This window comes from Hippocampus guttulatus, chromosome 12 (genome assembly GCF_054856545.1).
Source record: "Hippocampus guttulatus isolate MCC_2025c chromosome 12, RoL_Hgut_1.0, whole genome shotgun sequence".
In the NCBI taxonomy this organism is placed as follows: Eukaryota; Metazoa; Chordata; class Actinopteri; order Syngnathiformes; family Syngnathidae; genus Hippocampus; species Hippocampus guttulatus.
In genome coordinates this window covers 6,331,653-6,358,183 of record NC_141272.1, presented here as the reverse complement: position 1 = coordinate 6,358,183, position 26,531 = coordinate 6,331,653, and the positions used below count along the sequence as shown (strand labels likewise).

The 26,531-nt window shown below is 40.2% G+C and overlaps 2 protein-coding genes and 2 non-coding genes across 6 annotated transcripts; all 4 read left to right on the top strand.

The window, feature by feature from the left end:
• The first annotated feature begins 238 nt into the window (after positions 1 to 238).
• Positions 239 to 20,634, top strand: fam168a (family with sequence similarity 168 member A). 3 transcript variants are annotated; one of them, XM_086125463.1, is made up of 8 exons: positions 239 to 395; positions 9,898 to 10,006; positions 10,443 to 10,534; positions 11,569 to 11,649; positions 13,781 to 13,926; positions 14,113 to 14,299; positions 15,777 to 15,904; positions 16,148 to 20,634. In XM_086125463.1, exons 2-7 carry the CDS (start codon positions 9,945 to 9,947, stop codon positions 15,887 to 15,889), a joined length of 681 nt encoding a protein of 226 aa, XP_085981589.1. In that variant the 5' UTR covers positions 239 to 395; positions 9,898 to 9,944; the 3' UTR covers positions 15,890 to 15,904; positions 16,148 to 20,634. The 3 variants fall into 3 exon arrangements, with proteins under 3 accessions (XP_085981589.1, XP_085981587.1, XP_085981588.1); XM_086125461.1 differs by having other exon boundaries at positions 254 to 395; positions 10,452 to 10,534; XM_086125462.1 differs by lacking the exon at positions 9,898 to 10,006 and having other exon boundaries at positions 286 to 395; positions 10,452 to 10,534.
• Positions 20,635 to 21,757: 1,123 nt separating this feature from the next.
• On the top strand, positions 21,758 to 26,223 carry p2ry6 (pyrimidinergic receptor P2Y6). The gene is made up of 3 exons (XM_086125154.1): positions 21,758 to 21,943; positions 24,059 to 24,492; positions 24,633 to 26,223. The coding sequence occupies exons 2-3, from the start codon at positions 24,068 to 24,070 to the stop codon at positions 25,303 to 25,305; spliced, it is 1,098 nt and encodes a 365-aa protein (XP_085981280.1). The 5' UTR covers positions 21,758 to 21,943; positions 24,059 to 24,067; the 3' UTR covers positions 25,306 to 26,223.
• trnaa-agc (transfer RNA alanine (anticodon AGC)) lies at positions 22,018 to 22,090 on the top strand. The gene has a single exon. It is a non-coding gene; the product is annotated as a tRNA-Ala (tRNA).
• On the top strand, positions 22,561 to 22,633 carry trnaa-agc (transfer RNA alanine (anticodon AGC)). Its single transcript has one exon. It is a non-coding gene; the product is annotated as a tRNA-Ala (tRNA).
• Positions 26,224 to 26,531: the final 308 nt, after the last annotated feature.

Here is a 26,531-nt window from a genome sequence, read left to right as displayed (position 1 = left end):
ATACCTGCGAGGATTTACAGTAACAGTAAACAGTCACTCGCGCTTGAATTAAATGGCGTGCTTTTTTCTTCTCTTATCAGTTGTTATTCATCATTCGGATTTTTTTTTAACCGCGGTCGGTTAGCCTCGTTCCCGCATCCCTGCATCATCTCACCATCACTCCCTCCTTCATTGCCCCCTCCCTCCCTCTCTCCAGGCAGTGCATCCCCCATCCCCCACTCATCGGCCGTGTCTGTAGCAGCGCCAGTGGGCCCACTCAAACGCAGATCGAGCTCAACCAGCCCGCACCGACCCGAGCAAGAAGTCCACGCGAGAGAAAGGCAATCACATTAGTCCCCAGCAAGCGCGGAAGGGAAGAAAAATACAATCGCGTTTTCTTCGACCGAGTGACGTTGGTAAGTGTCGTTGTCGTCGCCTCATGGGGGTGGGGGGCATGTCGGTGTTGTTTGTTTTGAGGCTCTTTCTTCCCCTTGTGTAGCCCCAATAGTCCTCCGCGTTGGCTGTTTAGGAACTGGCGGGCTAGCTAGGCTAAGCAGGCTTGCTGAACCAGTGGAATGGAAGTAAAAGTAGTTGGAATATCGCCACGGCTTTTCGCGAAAGAACTTAGTCGACGCGTCGTGAAAATGTGTTGTTCTGGTCCGGTCCGGTGTGGCCCACTGCACAGTTGCACCCTCCCTCTTATTAGTCATCTGCTAATCTTACTCCAGCTAACTCACTTAATTAGCTATCTGAAGCGCGCGTGCCGAAGGAAAGATGCAGGGATGCTTCCGCGGTTTACTTTGCAGTTTGTAGCACGCGAGCTAAGCTAACATTTGCAGTATAATGAGTGAGCTCCGTGCAGATTCCTGCATGGACTGGCACGGAATGAAAGGATAAAGCCACGCGTGCACTATGTGGCTAACGTGGTGATAATTTGGCAAGATGGCATCTCCGAGTTCATATTCAAAATGGTGTACAGTATTGAGCTTGTTTGAGTGTGACCATTTTTGTCCAGCAATGGCTGTTTTGGCGTTGCTTGCTATCTTTGGAATGTGACGCACTGCCAGTGCGTGCAGCGTTGAGATAGATAAGGGGGAAAAAACATAACCCACGATAGGGACGTAATAAGAAAAACGTGGGCCATTATAATGAGGCATACTGTCGACCGTTTGTTTTTGTTTCTGTTCTTCTGCTTTCAACGGGAGCAAACTGTAATCGTGTGACGCAGCGAATTCACTTGGATCTCATTCAATCTAGGATCCATGACATATTATGGGATTATTACACTATTCCCGATGTGTGATTGTTTGGTGCGGTTGGAGCTGTAACTTCAAACCTTTTATCATCGATTTAGTTTTTTTTTAAATTATAATTTTTGTCTAAGTATGTGGTTTGTCAGAGCATTGTTTCCCCAGTAGTAACTTCACATAAATAAAGTTCAAACATTTTAGAATTTTAAAGCTACAAATGATTCTGTTCACTCTGTTTTGAGTGCACTTCCTCTTAAGTAGAATGATGTCAGCTATGGGACGGAAAGCCACATTCACACTAGACCTCCAGGATAAGGCCCAGGCATCAAATCAGGAGTTAAAAACATTCAAAACAATATTTTTTTTGTATACATAGAGTAACTCTGTTGATGAAATGTCGTAATAGTGCTGCAGCACGGTACAAATAAATTTGTTTAAATTCAAAGTCTGCTCATGCTGAGCTGTTTAAAACATCCGTCAAAGTGTGAGAGGCAAATTAAATTTTATCTTCAATCTAAGGTGACCATCTGTTTTGGTTGTAAAGTGTCCTTGAGTGTTTTGAAAGGCACTTATAAATGAAATGTATTATTATTATTATTATCTCATCCTGGAGGAGCTAAAATGGCGATGAGTGGGACATATGTAGTTTTATTTATTTATTTACTTTTTTGAGGGGGCCAGCCACGTGTATTAATGGAGGGCTGTAAAACTGTCAAGGCTAGAAAGCTGGAGTCTCTTAATGTCGTTAGAGGCTGGTCCAATAACAGACTGTTTGAGCACCACTTCATTCTCTTGTGGTTCAAGCACTCACTGAGTTGTTCTTTGTAGATTAGAACTGGGATTTCCAACCCATGTGCCGCACGTTAGTGTGCCGTGAGAGTGCTTAAGGTGTGCTGCGGGATATTTTTACATTTCACTTACCGGTAATTGGTCAGAAAATTATTTATTGATAACAAATACAGTACCTTTGTTCAGCTATCTAAGACAGTGACCTATAGTCACAGACAGAACAAGGAAATTATTTACTATTAGATTGATGTGTATTAGGGCTGGGTGATCACAAAATATTTTGTATTGGTCGATATCGATTTATATTGAATAAAAAAAAAGTTTTACTCTTGAAAATAAGGACCCGGAGAAAAAAGGGTGAATTTTGGTCATTTTATTTCAACATTGTACTTAATCCTCAACAAGAAGTCACCCCACCAATGAAAAAGTTATATCAAACTGGTCAGTATAAAGATTACATAAACACCCTTTTAGCATCATGTGCTTAGTAGGGCTGGGCAGTTTGGCTATAAAAATGTTCCATAAGTATTTCGTATCAGTCAATTTGGGTTATTATTGATTGTTTTTAACCTATCGGTACTTAAAACAAAACTGTTTTTATGTACATTGTAATATGCAAAGTTGCTCCTCCACCAGTGCAAAATTTAGCAAGTGCTTATTTGCCCGAGATGCGACCACAAAACAGTATCGTTGATAGTTTCACCAACCTTCATTTAGTGTACATACAATGTATTTGTAGTCTACTCACACTCTCTTGCAGTTGCTCGTTTTAGCATTGACCAACCATCTTCGCAGTACCCAGTACTTTAGCTGTTTAGAGGACTCATTATTGCCATAGTCTATTCATATTTTACTTGCCCGATATTTTGACGTAAGTGCAATGCAGAGAGTCAGACATGGCTAACGCTGCCACTAGCACGTCAAAGACAGGGAACTCCTTTACTTGTACACCCCATATACGTCCGAAGTTGTTTAATAGTGTTACGATGCACAAGATCATGTAATTATAAGAGTTGTTCTGAGTTGACTGGTCATTTATTTGAACAAATTCATGCCACTCTCTCTTTCCACAACAGTATGTCGCAAAACCGAGGTCGAGGTGGCACCACTCTGTGGATGCACCAATATGATACATCAGTGATGATACACTGTCTTTACTTGTACTCTGACATAAAAAAAAAATGCACTGATAATACGAAACACAATGCCAGCGTGTCATGTGTATATTTACTGTATATCCTTAAATGGTGACCTACAGCTAAACCGATGACTGCTAGCACTACGTGTGGCATTAGTAAATCTGAAGTAGGGCTGTCAGTATTGAATATTCTTAAAATTAGATTACTCCATCGAACAGTCTGATAAAACTTCATTTTGCATTAAAGTGAATTACAAAACATCTGTTCCGTGATTACTGTTTATTAATTGATTGTTGTTGTTTACTTTGTATTGTTTAGTGAATAGGGGTGTCCCGATCACCCCCTTAAAAATGTTATATATAATATATACAGTATATGGTCACCTGATTTTGAGGCGCTACTGATAGTAAGTCGGCAATCTCTTAAGGAGAAAAAAAAAGTGCATTCAAATTGTCATTTTCCATCATGACACTTTTTCTATGGCAAATGGAGCAGTGGTTTAAACCAAGTAAAACATGTAAATCCTTTTTAGTCACATCAGTTTTTCACGTGGCGTATTAAATCAGTTGTGTTGAACGCAGCTCTGTCCTTGCCACCACGAAAAATGCTCCATTTGCACACATTGCAAGTTGCTTAGTTTCCACGTGAAAATATTTCCATCATGCAGACATTATCATTGTTCACGACGGTAGCTTCATGTTACAACCAGAATGTTCCCCCCCACTGGCCATGTTTACTTGCACTGTTTGCAGCTGTGTTGCGATGATGCGTAGTATATAACTTATCTCTAGATATTTTTCTTTTGGCAATATCTGTGTACTTCCAAATTAGTTTGTTGCTTTGTAGCCCTTAAAAATACAAAAAATATATAACTAAAATGAATACAAATAAACCCAAAGTCAATCAGCTGAAAGTAACGTGATCAGGCCCTATTTCCGATCACGTGATCGTGGGACATCCCTATTAGTCAGCCAAATCAGTTTTCAGTTAACTGATTCATTTGGAGCCCTTTAACCAGAAGTCTTTGGTGGGGCAATGGAAGAACGTTCCATTGCAAAAGTGGCTAAACATGACAAATTGGGAGAACTACCTATCGTTAGATTTAATCATTTTAATTTCAAATACATTTCAGCCCAAATAAAGTTATACCCCTTAATAAACGCCTTACCTGGAAGTCTCTGGTGTATCTAAAAAAAGATGATTTGAAGAATGGAACAATTACACTTGTAGATTTTAGGAATATTCATGGCCCCTCTTGGAAAAAGACCACAGTGTCCTAAATAGAGATTCAAGTGATTGTGTAGGTGGGTTTCACACTTCAGCGAGCTAGGAAGCATGAACATAATGAAGGGATGCGGGCCCTAGAGATATGTGACTGATGAGCTCCTTTCGGAGAGCAAAATGGTGAGGTAGGTGGAAGACAGCACAGTGAGAATGGGACATGTGTCCTAGATCTAAAATAGCCCCTCCCCAACCCCCCTTCTCATAGATCACTGTACCTGCAGCCATAGTTGCTGGCTATCATGATGTCTATTTTTTAGGTGGAGGTGGGTTGGGGTGGGCGTGTTTTACATTGGTCGAATAGGCTTTTCCTACTTTTCCTGCCAAGCCGCTGCAATTTGAAGATGGCATCCCAACAAGTGGTATCATGACATAAATGAGTTATAATAAACTGATAAAATGTTAACATGTGTCAACATGAATACAATAAGATCAAGTGTATTTGCCCGAGTCTTCTTTGTTGGTAGTGTCTTTTTCATTTGGAATGGCGAAGTGATCCGCAGGTTCCCAATTGTAAACACTTTTCATTAAACGACTTGCTGCTTTTATAGTGTGTCCTTGTCAAGTAAGGAATACATTTCTGTTTGCTCTTGTCACTTTTTGTGTAGTGAAGAACCACACAGCAAAACAAGCTCTCTGACAGAGCAGAATGCCTACCAGCTCTCCAAAATAAACACTCTTCTCCACCCACCTTTCACCAATATGTTACTAAGTGAGAGAAAAGATGAAGCACACATCTAATGTAACTTCCATCCATTTTCCGAACCGCTTGATCCTCACTAGGGTCGCGGGGGGTGCTGGAGCCTATCCCAGCCATCTTCGGGCAGTAGGCGGGGGACACCCTGAATCAGTTGCCAGCCAATCGCAGGGCACACAGAGACGAACAACCATCCACGCCCACACTCACACCTAGGGACAATTTAGAGCGTCCAATCAGCCTGCCATGCATGTTTTTTTTTTGGAATGTGGGAGGAAACCGGAGTACCCGGAGAAAACCCACGCAGGCCCGGGGAGAACATGCAAACTCCACACAGGGAGGCCGGAGCTGGAATCGAACCCGGTACCTCTGCACTGTGAAGCCGACGTGCTAACCACTGGACTACCGGGCCGCCCCTAATGTAACTTATCACTCCTAATAAGGTTGCGATAAATATTTAGTACCGGTAGTTGTTTATATGTCCACTGTGAGTTCAGTGAATATTTGCTAAAACGAGACCTCTTCCCTCTGTACTGTGGCGCAGATGTCTGCTGAAGTAATACACAGTGGCGTTTGGATTTGAACAAATGAGCGAATGAAATTCACCCAATTCGCCTGATCAGTTACCGCTGCATTTTATTTTTTATGGCAGTTTTAAGGATTAATTAGCAGAGGGAAAAAGACAGCGAAGCCATGTTCATTGCCAAGCTAACTGGCTCAAGTTATCCGCTAAACGCCGTAAATAAGTGCTTGCTTGATTGACAACACTTTCCCCAGAAGTCTTGATATAATATATTGAAGATATACTGTATATCACTAATGTGATTTGTTTTCACAATACAGTACAGTTTTAATTTTGACTCTTTTTTTGACTCATATTTGCATAATAAATGTTCTCCAAACTACAGTAGATCTCATCTTTATTTTTAATCAATTTCTGCCTGAAAATGATATTTTTTTAGGCCTCTTATTTAGATTGACATCCACATATGTGATCAAATGTGTTGGCTACTGTGCATATTATGCTTTTTTTTTTTCCCTCTCCCTACCCAGTGTTTTTCCTTTCTGAATTCTGATTGTAATTTCCCCATTGCGGGACAAATAAAGGATATCTTATCTTATCTTATAATTGATCATTTTATATAGCAGCACTACTGGATGCATTTCTTATTTGATACAGATTTGTTGCACGCCATTTCAAAATAGAGTGAGAAAAGGTGAGCAGTCATGGTATGTTGTATAATTTTTAATTTTAGAATGACAGAAATGATCTATATCATGGTCGTGATATATAATTGCCTACATCGTGGGAAAAGATTGTTTCCATATCGCCCAGCTCGACTTCTCATGCAGTCTAGAGGATGTTTCATTGTTTTGGGTTGTTGAAACTGGTGTGTTCTATTCCCTCCTGCGTGGAAGTGTGATAACGCCCACGGCTTCTGATTTGTTGCTGTAAGAATAGATGCCTCGTGAGGTATTATGTGGGAGGATAGAATTAGCATGGGGGTTGCGTTATATCATACACGGTCACCAGGAATGGTTGCTGCTCCCGATGTGTGTATGATGTTTATTCTTTCACAATTTCTTCCTTTCATTCTTTTCACAATATTTCACTCTCCCTCCTTTGCTCTCCTCATTATTAACCCTCTGTTGTCTCTAGTGCCTCTGGGCTACAAGGAGCTCCCTTTTATAGGGTCCAAACCTCATTATTGTTTTCAGACACACAACCAGTTTAATATGTGAATAAAATATGAAGGCTTACTTTGGAAAACCTCTCTGGGCTTATATGTGAGGCACTGACAAACACACAGCGACAAAAAACCCCTGCTATGACAGCATGGAGCTGTGTTTGACTCATGCCTCGAGGCCACATTTTATGAGTTCAGCCCAATTGAAGTCCCACTAATTGAGTTTAAGTAATGCAAATCACCCGGATTATTCATCTTCATAATTGTTTAACGTTGATCATAGCAAAAGTCTAAAGAAACCCTCAGTGAGTCATTTCAACAGCCTTCTCACTGAAATGAGTTATCCCTCATCCCACTCTACATACTTTTGTGCTCATAGCGAGCCTGGCTTTTGTTTGACTGTCAACCAAGAGGCTGAATCTCATGCGGTGTTTCTTGCAATCCGCTCGGGAGTATTGGTTGGCGACAACCGTATGCTTGCTGTACATTCATCAACACTTACCGTATTTTCACTACCATACGGTGCACCGTATTAAAAGGTGTAGTGTCAGTTCCGGGTGGTATTTCTGTATTTAACACATACACAAGACGCATTGTACTATTGGATGCAGGCATGGTAAAACGTAGACTAGCTAACAATACGGTAGCATGCATGCACACTAGCCGATGTTTTTAAAAAGGCAGCGGGAACAAAATGAATTTGGTTGTCCTTCATTGAAGTTTTTAACAACGTACATATATATATTTTATTAATCCTTATCCACAAATCCATCAAAATCCTCATCTTTTGTATCTGAAATGAACAGTTGTGTGTCACTCCCATAAAGACAACATAGGCAAACATTATTAAAAGTTAATGCTGGTAACACTGTTAGCTACTGTTACTTTGTGCTAATGCGGCCTTCTGTTTGACTTTGACATGATGGTGCTTCAGCGTTGTAGTGAAACCTACTACTGTACTTCTAACGACAGCTCCCTTACTAACTCCATTATCATATTCCTTTGGTGTTTGAACTGAGATATAGCATGATATACAGTACACTGGTGCGGACCACATGAATGCCATATTTTGAAAGGTGTTTTTGCTTCATAAGTTCATCTGTTTACCGGTGTCTTGTTTTTGTTGTTGTGTAATTAGGACATCGTAACAATGCTGGAATAATAAAAATGATTTGTCTAGCTGTCAAGGAAGTAACCCTACATTGATTAGCATGCATTTTCCCTATCATAGAATTCTATTCTAGATAATAAATACACATGCGCATACACATTATAGGGTACTATATTACAAACTGAATTTCTGTAGACAGCACATCGGGCACTCACGGCTTTGTTTTTTTCATTTGTGTATAGAGCATAGTCATGATGCTGTTTAAGATTTTGCGCGCTGTTAATTTTCTTGAGTTGTCTGCTTGCATCTTGTGCTTTTTCATTGTTTGGATTGTGAATTCACCGCTTTTATTGAATGTTCTTAACGGCACACAGACAGACACACACATGCAAGCAAACGCACACAACAGAGAGGACAGCGGGTTTCAAAATCTGCCATTGTGGCACCTTTCTTCTGATAACTTCACTTTGCAAGACCAAAATTAATTCATTTAATTGGATGAGGCTAATATATCAATGATCATTACACTTTGATCTTTGTTTACTACATCAGAAAAACAATTGCCTTGACTTCATTATATATTTTGTTCAAAGTAATGAAACAGTTAAACGTCACCCCTACAATTCAAGAGCATGTGTCATAAAAGTCAGGAATGGTCACCATAGGAATGTGTACCAATTACATTTATTTGTATCATTTATAATTTATTCATTGTAATTTTAGACATTATTAAACAAATTAATATTATTGCCACAAACACCTGCAAAAAGGAGCCAAATATTGGACCTGTCGAGTACCAGTATCGATTCCCATGTACCGGGAATCAGAACGGAACCGCTTGAAATGTGAAAGGTACCTCATTCCTCGGTCCCCAGCTGTCAAGAAGTGTCACCACTTTGGCCGCACTTAAGAGAACGTCCATCATACTTATCTAATCTTCCATCCAATTTCATCAAAATCCAATGGATGAGCCTCAGATCGAACCCCTCAGATCTGCCTTCAAAGTAACGATGTGGCTCTTGAAAATGTCGCATTGAAGGGCATATAGGACATAGTGTACCTTGTGTCAGTGCGCTGTCTGTGGGATAATTACATGCCGAACAAACCCAACCAGCTAGTGTACAGAGGACCTCATTTATGAGGTCCATTGAGAAATGTGTGCATTTCATTTTAATACTGAATTTAGTATCATGATTGTGATGTTGAAACAAGCATTGTTTAAAAGGTGATATTGTATTATTACAATTGTAAGCTTCCCATTATCTGGTACTCGCTGTAGAAAATGACCTGGTCATTGAGGAAAATGTAGTCAGTGCAGTTTATGCAGTTGACCCCGCAGAGCCGCGATTTGGCACCTGTGGGTTGACCTATTCAAAGTTTTTTTCCCCCCAATATTTTAAAATCGTTTAGTTTGCTTGTTGTTTGTTTTAAGTTAAAAAGAAAGAATAATAATCAGCTCTGCATCTAGCATGTTCTAATAGTATGTTCTTTTGTCAGCAGTCTCCGTAAACGATTCTATTCTACCCTTTAAAAAAAACATGAAGTCTTAACTCTACAAATCACAATTTTCGAGGTAACAACAGTCAGTGGTCCATTGTCTGTCAATCCCCCCCCCTCCCCCCTGCTTTTGTTAACTATCTACATAGGGCAACAATTTACGGTACTCAATATAAATCAATGATGGTTTAGTGGGGACTTACTTAACAAGGTTTGTCAGTTTTAGCATAGTTGATTAATGCCGTTTTAGTGCTGTAAAAGACACAGCAGTGACCACCGCACTTGCACTTACTCACTCAGGCACGCGAGATACACTCCCGCTTCCCCTGCTGCTATCACTACTTGTTTGCACTGATGCTTGCTTTTTTGTTTGCTTTCTTTTTTTTATTTTTTATTTGCCTTGCATTTTAGTTTCCCCTTCTCTTGTGTTCGTTGTAATCATGAACTCTCACTGTTTTAATTTCAGATTTGCATATCCACTTCCACTCCTTCCTCATTTGCATACAGCAAGAAATGGCGAGCGGGCATCCCACAGACAAATTCAGTTTCATGTATCAACCAGACACGCACAAGAGGTACGCGGCACACATCTACACGCTCGCACACACTACTAACACACACTTACTCATGCCGATGTTGTCTTTACGGAAGGTAAGTACGTGGAAGCGCTCGTCTATCTTCGCCGCCACACAGGAGACTAAGCCATTAGTATATCCAGCGGGCCTCATACTTTCTCTTTAGAATTTAGCATTTCTTTGCGTTGAATGGATGTTTTTGTTGAGCTTACTTGATGTGTGATAATATATGGGCGATTTTGATGACCGAATACTGGCAAAATCCTTTGGCTGGATGTTTGGCTAGAATAAGAATCTTTGCTTGGCATTTGTTTGCAGATGTAAATCTTGTAAATATATTTGTAATTTTCATGTCCCTTTCCCATCTCCTTTGTCCTCTCTACTTTCACCTCATCTTTCCTTGTGTCACAATTTTCTCTGTTTCACCCTGTTTAAGCAAAAACAGGTTGTCTTCAGCTATGAATCCAGTCTACAGCCCTGTTCAACCTGGAACCCCCTATGGGAACCCCAAGAACATGGCCTTTGCAGGTAGGACAATCACATACAAGTCATCTTTATATACCAACAAATTACACAGGTTGTACGCCTGATGCAACAGTACATTCGTACAGCTTTTTGTCCCAGCTAAGTACTGAATGTGTAGGTGAGATAATGTCCATGCTGAACAGTTTTAGGTAGAAAAACCTCTGGGGGCTTTTTTTTTAACTCGTAAAATATGTGATTTGAGTGATTACCCATAGAAGCATCAATCGTGTTATTGAAATAAGAATAAGGCCAGAGATGCTCCTCTAAAAGTCCAGAATCATTGCCTTCATGGCGGCAAATAAGTGACACTTCTGACAAATACCGTTAAGATGAAACAAGGTTGAGTAGTAATTTGCAGGGGGAACGCATGCCAAGTCCAAAACATGCTCAACCGGCTCTAAGCTATAATTAAATGTAGTCGTGAAATATTGGATTCGATGATTGATGTTCACAGTAACATTTTCACTCAAGTCTTGCCAGTACTGCATTCGTTACAGCAGAGAGTAACCAACTATGGACAGCAAATGAATGTGTGTCAAGCGAGAAAAGAGGATAAACAGCCCCACACACTTAAGTCCAAACATGAATTAATACTGTTGTTGTTGTCCCTAGCCGATCGACATGATCAGAAATTGGGGCCATTCACATAGTTATCTAATGATCGTATCGGCGGATTTTTAAATGTTCTTAATTTCTAAAGACCTTTACTTGATTTGAACCACTGCTGATTTACAGCCATATTTAATAGGTATCATCTCCGGATACCTTTGTTTAAAAAAAAAATACAGAAGATAATTGAGACAATTTGGATGTGTCTGAATTGTCTCCTCCTACGTCTTTAGTGTTGTTTGTCTCATTTACTAGGTCGGTGCGTATTGGCTGTGTCTAGCTGACAGTATTTCAAATTCAGACATTATTTTAATGAGCACCATCTGTGTGCGTCTCTCTCCAATCCAAACACTTCTCCCATGGATGTTTGTGTGCCATTTCCCTGCTTCTTTCCTCTTTTTAATTTCTTTCTCTCTGATGTCCATCAGGCTATCCAGGGGGGTATCCCACGACAGCACCCACATATACGCCAAATCTATATCAAACGGGAAGCCCCGGGTATCCACCTGGTGAGTCCAGTCTGTTTAACACATATACAAATGACTATTTTTTTTCCTGTGAAACATTTTCCCACAAGCTCCACAAAGATGGCTGAGATCATATGCCGAAACACTTCAAGGTTCAGCCATGAACTATTCTGACTATCAAAAACCACTAAACAGCATTTAGTATTATAGGAATCACAGATCAACACGTTTTAAAAATGTTTCCTTAAAATTACTCCCTGGATCGTCATTAGAAGCGTCTCTCTAATTAGGTCATATAGGCAAATGCAAAGAGCGCTGCAGCCTCTAGGGGTGCAACCCAATCACCAAACGATTCACCTTCAGCATAATTCAATCGAAAAATGGTCATTACTATGACTCCTAAAATACAACACATAAAATAGATTAAAATGTAAAGTGATGGCCATGATCAGTGATGTCTGTTTTCCATCCAAGTTTGAAATATCCTGTTTGGTTGCTGGTCCTTGAACATACCTCGTGTGAGGCAAAACCGCAAGTCCCTTTGCATACACGCACGGGTTGAATGGACACCAACAAACCTCATTCGTGACCCAGGGTTTCTGTAAGACCCTGTGACACTGGAAGACAGCCACAATTCTCGTGCAAACCATGTCGCCAGACAGTCCCCCACGCTGTGAAGCTGGTGTCCGTGACTATCCCCCGGCGAGCTGGCACCACACCCAGCGGGATGCCCACCGACAGGAATGACTGGCGACTCCACGGCAAGGAGAAGTTCCCTCGTGCGGCCGTCCGTAAAACGTCGGCCAGAGTCAGAATTGGAACAGAACAGTTCAAAGAGTCTCCAAAGGAACCCCTTGAGTGCATCGTACTTGCTGATAAGCTAGTACAGCCCCCAACAGCGTCAACAGTCTGGCTGTCGTCAAGGCTGGAGCTGGGCCTCTTTGTGCTAAAATAAATAAATAAATAAATGTGCTCCTCTGATCGTGGTCGTCAATCACTACTATATGTTTGTCACATCATTAAAAATAAAAATATATTTCATTACCCATGCCATGCGTGCATAACAGTGGATTAGTACGTACACACAAATATATGCCCTCTTTTAGAAATACACTAACACACACGCTCACACGGAGGGAGCCAGTAGCATCTCTTTGTTCCCTTGTCCTTGTGCAAGGGGAGCTTGCCTTTATAAGCCGTGCAGCACTCCCTAGCATGTTTGACCTTCAGACTCCTCCGCTTGGCCATTCAGAGGTACTACAATGAACAACAAACGAATGAAATCTCATTTTCCAGACAGTCACGTGGCGCCTGTCAGCAGTCAAATATAACTTCTGCCCAATGACTTGCCACAATGATTCGGTGCTGTATGGACGAATTTAGTGGCATCTTCAAATGTATTCTTAAATATGTCAGTGATATGTTTGATCCACCAGCAGCAACAGAGCACCAGTGCACCATCTGGAGGTTTCTTTAAAAAACACACCTCATTATTTCCAGAATTATTATTGTCAAACTGTAAAGGTTGTCCCCTAGCCTTTTACTAGGACAGTGAGCCAGACAATTTTTGGGGTGTTTTTAAATTTTTTTCCCCCTTTTTTTTACAAGGACCACAATAACCCCTAACCTGAAATTTTAGGGATCCACACTCTAAATGTCCATGCAAAAAAAAAAAAAGATTCAAATTTCCAGTCATTTTCACTTTATGACTGATAAATGGGCTGAAGTCTGAAGCAGCTGTTTGTCAGTCACAAAAAAAAATGATTCAGTAAATTTTGTGTTCGCACATGCGCGAGTTGATAAAACACTTAATTGCACTCTCAAATTTTAGGAGCAAAGTGCCACCATTTACGAGCAGTCTAGAGCACTGTAAGATGGGTGTAATATGCATACACATTTTTCAGAAGGCCTCTTGTATTGTCTACCTCACCTGCATAAGATATTTCACAAACAGAATTAGTGGTACTTATAGTGCTTATTAGACATGATGTTTTTGTTGTAGGAAATTCATTATTTTAACAATTAAAAGGGAAATAAATAAGTTAATAATAAAGTTTGTCAGCGCTTTTTTATGAGCATGCAAACCAAAAACTTTGACTCAAATTGTATTTATGTTGATGTTATCGTCTGATTTTAATCACACACGTTTCTTTTTTTTTTTTTTTCCTTCCAGGATACACTGCAGCAGGCACCCCATACAAAGTGCCACCGTCTCAGTCAAATGGAGCACCTCCTCCCTATACCCCAACCCCGACACCATACCCTACAGCTATGTATCCCATCCGCAGTGCCTACCCACAGCAGAACCTGTACACACAGGTAAGGGTACTTCAGAAGAACACATCAAATACTTGGTCCAAAGTATTTCTTCTGTGAATGATATCGGGATAAAATTCCCATATTGCTGTGGTTACCCTGAGTATTGGGAAAGTGTAATATGTCCTTCTAGTGTCACTGTTTGTGCCATACTGACTAAAGTTTAATTTCTTTCATATTCCTCCCCAGGGCGCATATTATACCCAACCGGTGTATGCAGCTCAGCCACATGTGATCCATCACACCACTGTGGTGCAACCAAACAGCATCCCATCCACAGCCCTCTACCCAGCCCCCGTCCCTGTACCCACTCCTCGAAACAATGGCATGGCTGCCATGGGGATGGTCGCCGGGACAACCATGGCCATGAGTGCAGGTGGGCTCAAGCTTCAGACGCGTGTACATGTTTACTACATGCTGGATATCTTTTTTTTTTCTTCCCTCCATTTCTTTGACGGTAGCAAATCATCTGCAACAAATTTAGAGGTATCTTTAGGTGAAAGGCACTGGCTGATTTATGCCAGTGGTCAAGAGCTTTGATTAGCAAGTGAAAAGTATTAGGCTCAAATGCTGGATGATTGACAACGTTATCGTGCCGCTATAGTTCACAATCACCATGTCATTTTCACCTTATTTGGAAGCAGTGATAAGAGGAGGGATTTGCGCGACAGTGATGCAATATGTATTCTCAAGGTTGTAACTGCTATTACAGTACTTGATGGGGCAGGCTAGCATCAGCAATTTGAGGGTACAGTGTGCTGTTGTTCTGGTTGCAGATTTTTTTTTGAATGATTTATCACTTGATTCAATCTGGTACATTATAGTGGGATAAGAATTGAATCTTTGCTGCAGCCATTGTAGGGCATCAGTTGACCTCGGATTTGGTGTTTGTTAAAAGATGCATTCATCGGTTGCAGTGGTCGAACCAACACAATCATTACTTGGGCTGCAAAGATTAGTCGACGAACCACGTCAATGATCAACATCGTCTGCAATTAATTTATTCATTGGAACGTCATTTATTTAAATGTTTATTTATTTAGTGCATTGTTCTTCTCTCGAAACTGCCTGGTCTCATGCTTCTCTCGCTGCCTGTGGGCCTGTATGCGCGGCAGTGATAATTGTGACCGAGACAGCCGCGTTGTGGGTAATGTAGGGTCAGGGCTAACTTGTGTTCGCAACAGAGTCCAAAAGTTACAGTGCATTTCACCAAATATATTCAAACATGCAACACGACGGTGATGCTCGAAAAAGAAAAAAAAAAACTTTCCCTGAATATTAAGGATTTTTTAATGTTGTTCCAAGTGCATACCACATTTTGATTGTATAGATCAATTTGCTACTTTTAAATTATGCATAGTAGTGAAGAAAAACAAAACGTTTTAGATACAGGTTAAATACAAAATGAATACGAAATGTGTTTACCAGTATTTCTTTTTGCATTCATAGATAGTTTCGCTGTCTTAATGCAACGCTGCATATTTCGTATTTTGGTTCCATTTTAAGTCCACAGTATCTCCTTCAATTTAAGTTGTTCCTTCATTTATAAACAGGTCAAGAATGCTGGTACATGATGCAAAGTTTAATGTACTATCATCTCATTTGTCTTTATTATTCATTTGTATATACCTTAAAGAATGCAGAGCTGCTAGCTAATGATGGTTATATGAGCAGCTGCTTGCCGGCGCGATATGCCGCGATTTATAAATGATCCGATTCGTCGACTAATCGCGACTGCTGTTGGTGATTTTGTGGCAACCCTGTTCGTTACACCTCCATGAACAATACTGGCAAAGTTCAAGAGCCATTTTGACATTCCTAACGTCTGATTATTTTTTTTAACCTTTCTAAAGGGACACTGCTGACAACACCCCAGCATGCCCCTATTGGCGCGCACCCCGTTACTGTGCCCACTTACAGGCCCCAGGGCACACCTGGGTACAGCTACGTTCCACCTCACTGGTAGAGCCCACCAGTTTATGTAAGTGTTCACCCACGCTCTCTTCTTTGGCCACTGTCCTCATTCCCTTTCCATGTGCACGCATTCCTTTTGTGGATCCCCGTTTGTCTCCTTGACAACCAAGCTTCATCACATTTCCTCGAACCACATTCATTCCTTATGCGGCAATATTACATGCAACACATGACTTAATGCGGCAATATTACATGCAACACCAACCTGTACCTCTGAGCTTTTTTTTTTTTTTTCTTCTTCTTTCTCTAGATCTGGAGTCCGCCATCATATGCAACTGCTCAAATCTGACCCAGACTCCTGGTAACCATGGGAACTCAGCACCATGCCTGTTGTTCTCTGCAGAACAAAACTAAAGTGCAACAGCCACTTTAATAGCATCCTCTAACATTTTTACAAAAGCTGCTTTTTTATTTGATTAGTTTTCTTTAAATCTGTTCATTTGCCAAACAGTCTTCTATTGTGTTTAGATTTTTTTTTAATTATTTTTATTTCTTTCTCCCCCTATTTTCTTTTTCCATGTTTGTCATTGGAACACCAGAAGAAGGCAGACCGAACACAAGTGTTGTTCGTGTGTGTGTGTGTGTGTGTGTGTGTGTGTGTGTGTGCGTGTGTGCGTGTGTGTGTGTGTGTGGAGGGGCTGGGGGTGGGAGGGGGGTGTTATGTAGACATATGTGGTCCCGCCTGCTTCTCAGTTGGCTGGAAAATATAGCGCACTTATTCTTCAATATCATTTCCCTCCGTCTTTGCAATTACTCGACCTATTGACCTATGCTGCCAAAATTTTTCAAAACTAGATATCAGCACAGGGTTTAAATACCCAATTTCATTTAGTTTCATGCAGGTATTTAAATTGCTTTATATTCCCTTGCCTTTTCCTTTTGTTTTGACTTTTCTTTTATGTTTCCACCAGCATCTGCTTTTCACCATTTTCCTCATCGACTTTGTTTCATTTTCAGTCCAACATTACTTGTCTTCATGGTCTTGTTGTGAGTCTGTCACCTGTCTGTACGCCTCCATGTGTGCGTTGTATCCCGCTTTCAGAAGTGTTCAAGCATCATTTGTAGTGTACAATTAAAAAAAACCAAAACAATCACTTCCTTCATGCCGCATACTATGCAGGCTAGTATGTTGTGACACTGCGGATTCATAGAGCGCGAGAGCATTTTTTGGTCACATTTAGTTACTGATGTTGTTACTTGGTTTGCTGTCGGTCAGTGTGTTCAACAAAGGTTAAGATATTTACAATAACTGGGTGAACAACGCGGGCAATCGTGCACACAGTCACTAACCCGCGCTCCTGTTTTTGGGAGAGGAAAAATGCAACCGGCTCGTGGCACTTACTGATGATTAACACAAGAAAATCCAAGACGGACAAAGGGACTTTAAAGGGATAGTGTTGGCAGATGTCCATTCACGGTGCGAGACATTTTGGGTTTGTGGAATCTTACCTGCTAGGTACTGCACAAACGTCTTGTCTGTTTTGCACTCTAAATACATATTTACTCACCGATTGTGTTGTCTCATTCCCTCGCCCAAACGAGGACTAATAACCAAACACCCAGCACTCGCGAAACCATACTCACATCATTTAACAGCATTTGCTGCTTTTGATTTCAAGAACAGCAGAGCTGTCACTGAGAGACTACAAGCGTAAAACAGACTTAAATAACTTTTCATCATTGTAATTCATTGTAAACAAGGCCAACATAAAGAGTGTCATTAAGTGGCAGACATCCCTCCAACACATGATCAGCTCATTGGCAAGCTCTGCGAAGCTTGATCACTTGAATCAAGTGTGTTGGAGGAAAGAGATCTAAAACATTCTGCATAGGGGCCCTTGAGGACCGGAGTTGGACACCCCTGGTTAATCTAACCTTTAACATGTAAAGCATTGCTGTCTAGTGACAAGCGCGTACATAATCTGCACCCCAAAAATAATCACTTCATCATTAAAAAAAAAAAAAAAAAAAAAAAAGTTTAATCAAATAAAAACCTACTACGTGCATTGGGCTGGGACAATTTGAGTTGTCCATAAATTCTTTGGCTATTGGTTCTTAGGTTGAGGAAAGACAGGTGCAAGGTGTAAAATTTAGGTTCGTGGCATTTTCAGGATTCACAGAAAAAAAAAATCGACAACTTGTGGAGGAAAAAAACCTATTGGAGCATTTGCAGCAAAGGTTAGTTGAGGTGACTTGATATTGCAATAAAACGGAGACTGCCTCAAGATTGTCACTATAGTGATTGTGTTCACAGTTTAAAAAAAAAAAAGAAACAGAGTATGCAGGCTCTGTATGCAGCCTTAATATCATACATATCGACAATTTGGCTTTTGAATATCTGTGAGGAACTATTCCCTAAAATTTGACAAAATAAAGCAAATAATTAGTAGTATCATTTAATGCTAAGTAACCAGGTAGCTAACACCTTTTTACTGCTTTTTACTGAGTGTGAAAGACACAATATTGTAATTAAAATAAGACTAAGTTGAGTGTTTGAGGTATTCTTAGTTCACAAATCGTACACTAGAGCATTAATTCTTAAGAAATATTTCATATAGCTTCTGTCAAAAAAATGTTTTGTTTTTTGGGGGGGGAGGGCTTTGTCATGTAGGTGTTGGAATAAAAAGCAAGCATAACAAGAACATTTTAATCCACCAAAGAGAAAAAATAGATTTGTGGATTTTCTTGGGTTGGATTTATTGAACCTACAGTGTTTCTTCACTTCACTCTGGTCACTTCAGCATAATGAGTATGCATAATATTCAGGTGTCGAATTATAGCATCGGTTTAAAGTTAAAAAAAAAAAAAGCAGTATATTTATACAGCAAGTGGTACAGTAATGCATTTCTAGCTAAGCATGGTTGCATCTTTGTGGCAGCTATTGTTTGTGCTTTTGACATTTTATTTGAGTTCCATTCCTCTTCAGTGTATTTGTTCTTGTCGGTTTCTGACTGAGAGTGAGGTGAGGTGGGGGGGGGGGCATAAATGAGGCTTTTTTTTTTACACCTTGACAGTGTCATGGGTGACTGACAGATCTGAGGTGGACACGCACGATTGCTTTGACGGTCCGACGGCTTGGTCCTCGGCCTCCACGCCCATTGCGCCACATGTCATTGTTGTTGGGTAAACTTTTCTTCTCCTAAGTAACTGGTAAACTCTTGTTAAGTCTCGCTTCTTGTGAATCTTGTTTTCTCTTATGACTGTCTTTTCTCACACTGTTGTTAATGCCTATTGCCTGTCAAAATTTTAACCTGTCTTGCTGTTTTTCTTGCCATGTCGACCATTTTGTCAGCCCCCCCCCCCCCCCAAGAAACAGAATCATTCTGCCCATAACAGGGAAGCAAAATGTTGCCACATCTCTCCTGTGACCAATCTCCTTTCATTCAAACATGTGCCTCTCAAATTGTAACAATGAAATTCTCACAGGGCCACATTGAGAAGAAAAAAACCCCCACCCTGCACAAATAGTCTTCATTTTTGTGATGGATAAAACGGAGTACAAAAAGATATTACAAAATGAAAAGTTGTAATTTTAGAAAAACAGTCAAGAGGGGGCGGGGTTATGTGAGGCACTCATACTTTGTACTAAATTCACCCCGTTTTGGTATTTTAAATAAATACACTACAGAGCAAATGTAGGCAGCAGTGACAATGTTTGAACAAGTGATGAACAGTCGTTAGATGACAGACCATGTTGCCATTTTCTATATATCTATATCTATATACATGTATAAGTTTTAAGACAAAAAATTGTTGTGGTGCTGACACATTGCTTCTTTTAATGTGGAAGCTAGCGCGGCAGATCTGCATTTTAGTTGTCTCAGATCATTACCCAAAACAATTAGCTCAAAGCAGTTGTTTTCCATAGTGATGCTTCCTCATTCGATTCCATTCCTTGCCTCTTGTTGATTTCAATTTGCACTTAAATTAAAAATGGACAGTTAAACACTTATGTGTGTTGAGGGTAAATGTAGTTGTACTTCCCTACTTTATTCTGTTCTGAGCATTGTATGGGGGAAAAAAACAGTTTACTGGTCTCTTTTCCCTGATGTTGATTTTTTTTTCCCACTTTGCCAGTGAAAATGTGACCAAACCATTCAGAAAACCGCTCTCCTTCATTTCCACCACTTCTTTCTTCTTTGTTTTGCCTTTCAGTTGCTTGGTCTTACTTTATTGTCCAATGCAAATTAAAACACTACTATCACAGTAAATAGTGTCCTGGATGTTCTGCTGCAGCATTTTTATTTCAACTTGTCAACGATAACTCTTGGTTCAATTAGACACTAAATGTGATGCAAAAAGTGGAAATTCCTTGTCTTCCATTAAAAAAAGAAAAAGAAAGAAAGAAAGCATACTTGCATCCATCCCTCTTGGTTCAAGTATTAGGAACAATCCAACTTTCGGAAGTTTTTCTTTGGTACCCAGTTTGCACATGCAATTGTATTTTCCATATGGTTGTGTTTGGAAACTGAAGCCCAACGTCTATTAAGCGTTGAGAGAAGTGAATTGTTTGTTAGCTATTTGGTCCAGAGTGAAGGACCTGCGTCAGGCTTGTGATATGAAGTGTAAATCTGTCTTGATTTTTTTTATTTTAATGTTTTTTTTTAATGTTGGATTATTATTTTTGTAAGATCAGTTAGTGATCTTAGTACTATAACTAAGCCAAGTTTGTAATTGTATATTTACTGTAAAATGTAGAACATTGAATAACTATTAAAATTTTCCTACAAAAGGAAACATGGCTTACCTGATTTTTTTTGGGGGGGGGGGTTGTTTTATTCACTTAATTATTCAAACAGTGTAAGTTACTGAACCTGTACGTGCATACAGAAAATTCTAATATATGTATAGCATTCCTAATATTTATACTGTACAACTTGCTTTTTTTCCCCTATTTTTTTGAGGAAATAACTAGTATCGGACATACTGATGATACTCTTTCACTTCTCTCTTGAGTGATCTCAGTCTTCTGACTGGGTTGTGCAACATGAACCTTCACTCACACACAAGTCAGAACTGCTGTCGCAACAATGACGCATGCCTAATTGGACAAGCCTTTTGGATTTTTTATTTCATTTTTTTGCAGAAGGAATGTGTGTTTTCTGCAGCCAATTTGGTGATTGGAGAATTGCTAAAGCAAAACGTTTTCTGTTTGCAATCGACTTATACCATAAAGCAATGTAGTTAACCCATGGTAAACATATAAATTGCTGTTTGCTTTTATAGTTTTAGTTACCAAAAATATTGAATTTTTCAGGTCGAGTCATGATTTTTGTGGGGGTGGTAAAAAAAAATCACACCTGAATAAAACATCCATTCGACCACGTTTCTCAAATATTTTTAAAGGAATATAGAACCAAAAATTGTCCATAATACCTTTTAAAAATTTGTGCAACCATTGAAGTTTTATCATACCATTGATTAGTTCGTAATTAATTACATTTAGCCTTTTTGCCAGCCAAAAAATGTTTTCTCCATATTGGCATTTTCACGCTTCCATAAAAATGAGTGTGGCAATAGCTTATTCAGTAAATGTATGCCAGGTGCATTTTTCGGGGTTTTGAAGGCTAGCTACAAAAACAAAAAAAGCTTATGATTTTGAATGGTTGTGATTTGCTCACAACAATAGATGTTAGATGTCAAGTGAGATACTTTGCAAAACATGACCGTCTCACTCGGGGAAAAAGTAAAAAGGAGATTCGTGACTATCCTATTACAATTAAAAAGTATTAAAACTACATAAATTACACGTCAAGGCACACGCAGTCATGAATCGAAATAAAAGTGGTTTATTGCGCATGCGTGGACTCGATCCTCACGCGCGTAGGAGGACCAATAAACTTTGTGTGCCTCGGGGAAAGTGTAAAGAATGCTTAGTGTGTCGCTTCTGAAAAGATGGTATCATAAGTCCAACCTCCGTGTTGTAAAACAAAACTGAAGGGGAATTCGTTAGAAGTTGTGCCCCACTCTACCAGCACACGAGCCGCAGGAGTCTTCAGCTATGGTGGAATACTCGTTTACCTGTTGATTGTTGCCGTCTGTAAAGGTAAGTAGCAGTACCAGTTTGCGATTATGCTTGTCGCACATCAGAATTGCACATCCATTTTTTGTATTCTGTAAGGGGAATTAGCTCAAATGGTAGAGCGCTCGCTTAGCATGCGAGAGGTAGCGGGATCGATGCCCGCATTCTCCAATGCTTCTTTTTCTTTATTGGTTGTAATGAGACCGATGCCATATGTGGGGCCAGAGTCCGTTTTATTATTATTATTTTTTGCTGAGTCTCATTCAATTGGCTGAGAATTTAGCAATGTTTGTGTCCTACGTTGATTCGCAATTTGCGTGCAAGGATTTGCACGGAACATACAGCCGTTTTTACTTCTCTTCGACCGTATTGGTGAAACCGGAACACAGCCAAGATGGGGTTCTTTCAGGATAGAAATCAGACCTTTGGTTTCGTGATACTGCCTTTCGTTCGATGGTTACTGATTTAGGAAAGACTCCACAACGTGATCTGGCGGACTAGTAGTCAGCCGAAGCTGAAACAAGCAGTACATGGGACGTACACATTTGACAATAAAGTTGTATTCAATTCAATGAATTGGTCTGGCACCCAACAAGATTCTGGACCTTAGATTACTTACATTTGGGGGCTTTTCCTTACGAGGGGAATTAGCTCAAATGGTAGAGCGCTCGCTTAGCATGCGAGAGGTAGCGGGATCGATGCCCGCATTCTCCAAAGTTTTTTTCAGTCACTTTTGTTAACATGCAGATGCTGAACGTACAATCAGAGACTGCTTTTGCTCAGCCTTATTTATTTGCTAGAGAATTCAGTTATGTTTCCTGCTTTAATTCGTAATTTGCATGTCAGAACTTGCATGGAACAGAAAGCCGTTTACTCGTGGTAGTGAAACCAGAACAGTGCCAAGATGGGGTTCTCTGAGGATAAAATGTCGGACTTAAGACTGTTTTTCGCTTTGCCTTATTCAATTGGCTGAGAAGTTAGCTATGTTTCTTGCATTGATTCTTGATTTACATGCCACGGCTTGCATGGACCATTTCATGTTTTTCACTTCTATCGTCTTCGCTCGTGATTGTGAAACCAGAACAGTGCCAAGACGAGGTTCCCTCGGGATAGTAATAAAATGATTATGATTTTATGATTTTATGTCCTGTTTTTATATAATATCTCGTTTACTAATTTTTACATTGTATTTTCTTATTGTCTGTACAGTGTCCTTGGGTGGCATGAAAGGCGCTTTTAAATAAAATGCATTATTATTATTATTATTAAAATCATTGGTTACATAAATACTGCCTTTCACTACTGTTGTGACAGGAGGACTTTACTTTGCATACCCAAATCAGGTGAAAGAGAATAAACTGCTCTCTCTCTCTCTCTCTCTCTCTCTCTCTCTCTCTCTCTCTCTCTCTCTCTCTCTCTCTCTCTCTCTCTCCCTCTCTCTCACCTTGAATGTTCTTTACAAATTCCAAATTACTGTGTGGATTGAATTTAGAAGCACTGGGCTTGATGAGGCGGTGTGGCGATCAGCGTAGAGACATGTTCTACAGCCCGCTGGCACACTTCCCTTACTTCGGAATTACGAAATCACAGTATGACAAACGGCATATCCATTGACACAGACATATTCACACTTCAAAATTGAATCCAGGCATGCTTGCACACACACACACACACACGCACACACACACACGCACGCACACACACACGCACACGTGGGTGTGAATTGTGAAATCGTACGTCTGAATCATTGTCTGAACAGAGTTGATGTGTCAGTGATATTTGAAATATTGACACAACAAAGATGTCTTGTAATATAACAGATTACAAATATTCTCTCACTTAAGTAAAACGTTCACACATTTGCACTTTTATTCCACCACAATTCCTAAATGCTCGTAAAATGCACACTTTCACTACAAAACATTTTGCCTCACCATCTTCATTGATTTTGCTGCCCAGTACAGAACATAATCATTGTCAAGAACCTATGTGGAGGATATTGTTGTTCGGAACATTTTTGACTTGACTTCCCCTACAAAGATTGACCAGGGTTAGCTCTGGTATCCATGCTCTCTGCAACAAATTTGCATTAAATCGATAAGTCACCTTCATGACTATTTCTCTTTGTCTCTTATCCAGGACCTGAAGATGCCACATTTTGTTGAATCTCTCACAACGGAAACTCTGATCTCCAAAACCTTCATGTTGGACGTCTTCAATACAAGTCACCAGTCCACAGATCAAAACACAGCGGTCGCTCTGCTGCCCATCGTCATTAATGTCAGTCGACAAGGAGTCCCACGCTGCACTTATAAGGAGGACTTTAAACGGATCCTCCTCCCGGCCGTGTACACATTTGTCTTGCTGTTGGGCCTGCCGCTTAACGCGACCGTCATACTGAAGATATGGAGGAGGCCCAGTCTGTCCCGCAACAACATCTTCATGCTCAACTTGGCAATAGCCGACTTCCTGTATGTGACATCACTTCCCCTGCTCATCTATAACTATGGCAGTCATGATTACTGGCCCTTTGGGGAGTTTTTATGCAAACTGGTCCGATTTCAGTTCTACAGGTGAGGCTCATGGTTATTTGTAGACATGAAACTAATTTCCTTACTTTGAAACAGTCCGTTTCTTCAAACTTAGTCTGTTGTCATTTGCTGTTTTTGGAGTCGAATGCAGTTGATGTCCTGTTTATTTATCATGATTACAGTAACCTACATGGCAGCATCCTCTTCCTCACCTGCATCAGTGTGCACCGCTACATTGGCATCTGTCACCCACTGGCGATGTGGCACAAGCAAGGTGGACGCAAACTGGCGTGGCTCATTTGCGGAGGGGTGTGGCTGCTTGTGGCCTTCCTCTGTGCACCCACATTTCACTTTGCCTCCACGGGGATTCAGCGCAACCGCACCGTCTGTTACGACTTAAGCACCCCAAAACAGTCTTCGGACTACTACCCATACGGCATGGCCCTCACCTGCCTCGGCTTCCTCTTGCCTTTTACAGGTGTGATGATTTGCTACTGCAGAATGGCCCACATCTTGTGCCTCCCCGTGTCCTACCAAGGCGTCAACATACAGACGAGGGACAAACGCGACAGGGCTGTGAAAATGATCATTGTGGTGGCAGCTGCATTCTGCGTCAGTTTTTTGCCCTTTCACCTCACCAAGACCTCATACCTAGTAGTGCGCACGCTTCCGAATGTGTCCTGCGAGACCAGAAATCTCTTTTCTATCATCTATAAGAGTACCAGACCATTTGCCAGTATGAATAGTTTTCTGGACCCCATTCTCTTCTACTTTACTCAGCCACGGTACAGACAGCGCACCAAAAGGTTTGTCCGCAGAGTCACCACCCTGAGGGAAAAGGACAGCAGTGCATGAGTCAGCATGTGTGTGTGTGTGTGCGTGTGTGCGTGTGTATGATTTATTTCTTTTTTTTTTTTACTTGCTAATGAGCACTGTGAACGGTACTTTGTAACATTGTAAGATTCAATTTCCGTCTTGAGCTGTGCTCTAGTATGTTGGTTGAAGTGATACAGCATGTAAATTGTATTTTAGGAACCTTGCAACCAGTATTTGATTCTGGACTACAGCAATATGATGGTGGATGGTGTGGAAACAAGACTAATTATTGTACGGTACTGTATTATGTTTTGTATAGTACTTTTGGACTGCTTTGTAAATCCTTGTTGCCTTTTTCTCCACTAGGTGACAGTCACATCCCATTTCACCAAAGTTATACATTAGTTTTGCACTAAGCCTTTCTTGCACATGATCTCTCATTTTGACTGTAAGGATTTCGAGCCATTCCATTGTGCGGTATTTGTTTCATGATACTGTGACACTGCTGAGGATTAATAAGTTGACTGATTCTTGCGTTTAAATGTGTTACTTTTTTTTACAATATTTACTCTTGCGATTACATGTTTCATGTGTGACAAGAGTGTTCTGAACTGTGCCAAAACATGACATAACCTTGGGCTAGCATCAGCAATACAGTTCTATTTTGTTAGGTGAGTTAAATCTGCTTCTATTGTTAGTGAACAACTTTTGGGATGTTGACACACTGATTAAACCTGTGACTACAATTTATTTCATTTCCTTAACGTGCATACGTCCTTTTAAGTGGATTGAACAACTATAAACAAAAGACTGAACAGCTGTAAACAAAAGGGAATTTGTGAGGTACAATGTTTTTATAAGACATACAACAACAAAATTCAAAGTTGCACAGCACCATCATTAAAAGACACATCCAACTGCAGATTTAGAATGCATTAAATCAAGTCTTTAATTTGATTGTGTGATGGGATCATGTTGATTGAATTTAAGGTGTATCAAATGCAGGGTTGGGCAAAGCATGTTCTATAATCTGCCCCACGTAGTATTTAATTTATCAAGAATCCTCTAATAGTTAATTAAAATTAGGCTATTCGGATTTTTTTTCATTTCTTTTAATGCATTTATCCAATTAAAGAGTAGATTAACTTATTTCTTATAATACATTAAAAATATTCGTAAAATGGTCAGATTTACACACAAGTGTAACTCAAATAACTATATTTACAGTTCCCGTCGCCCCACAATACTTTATCATGCACAATTTT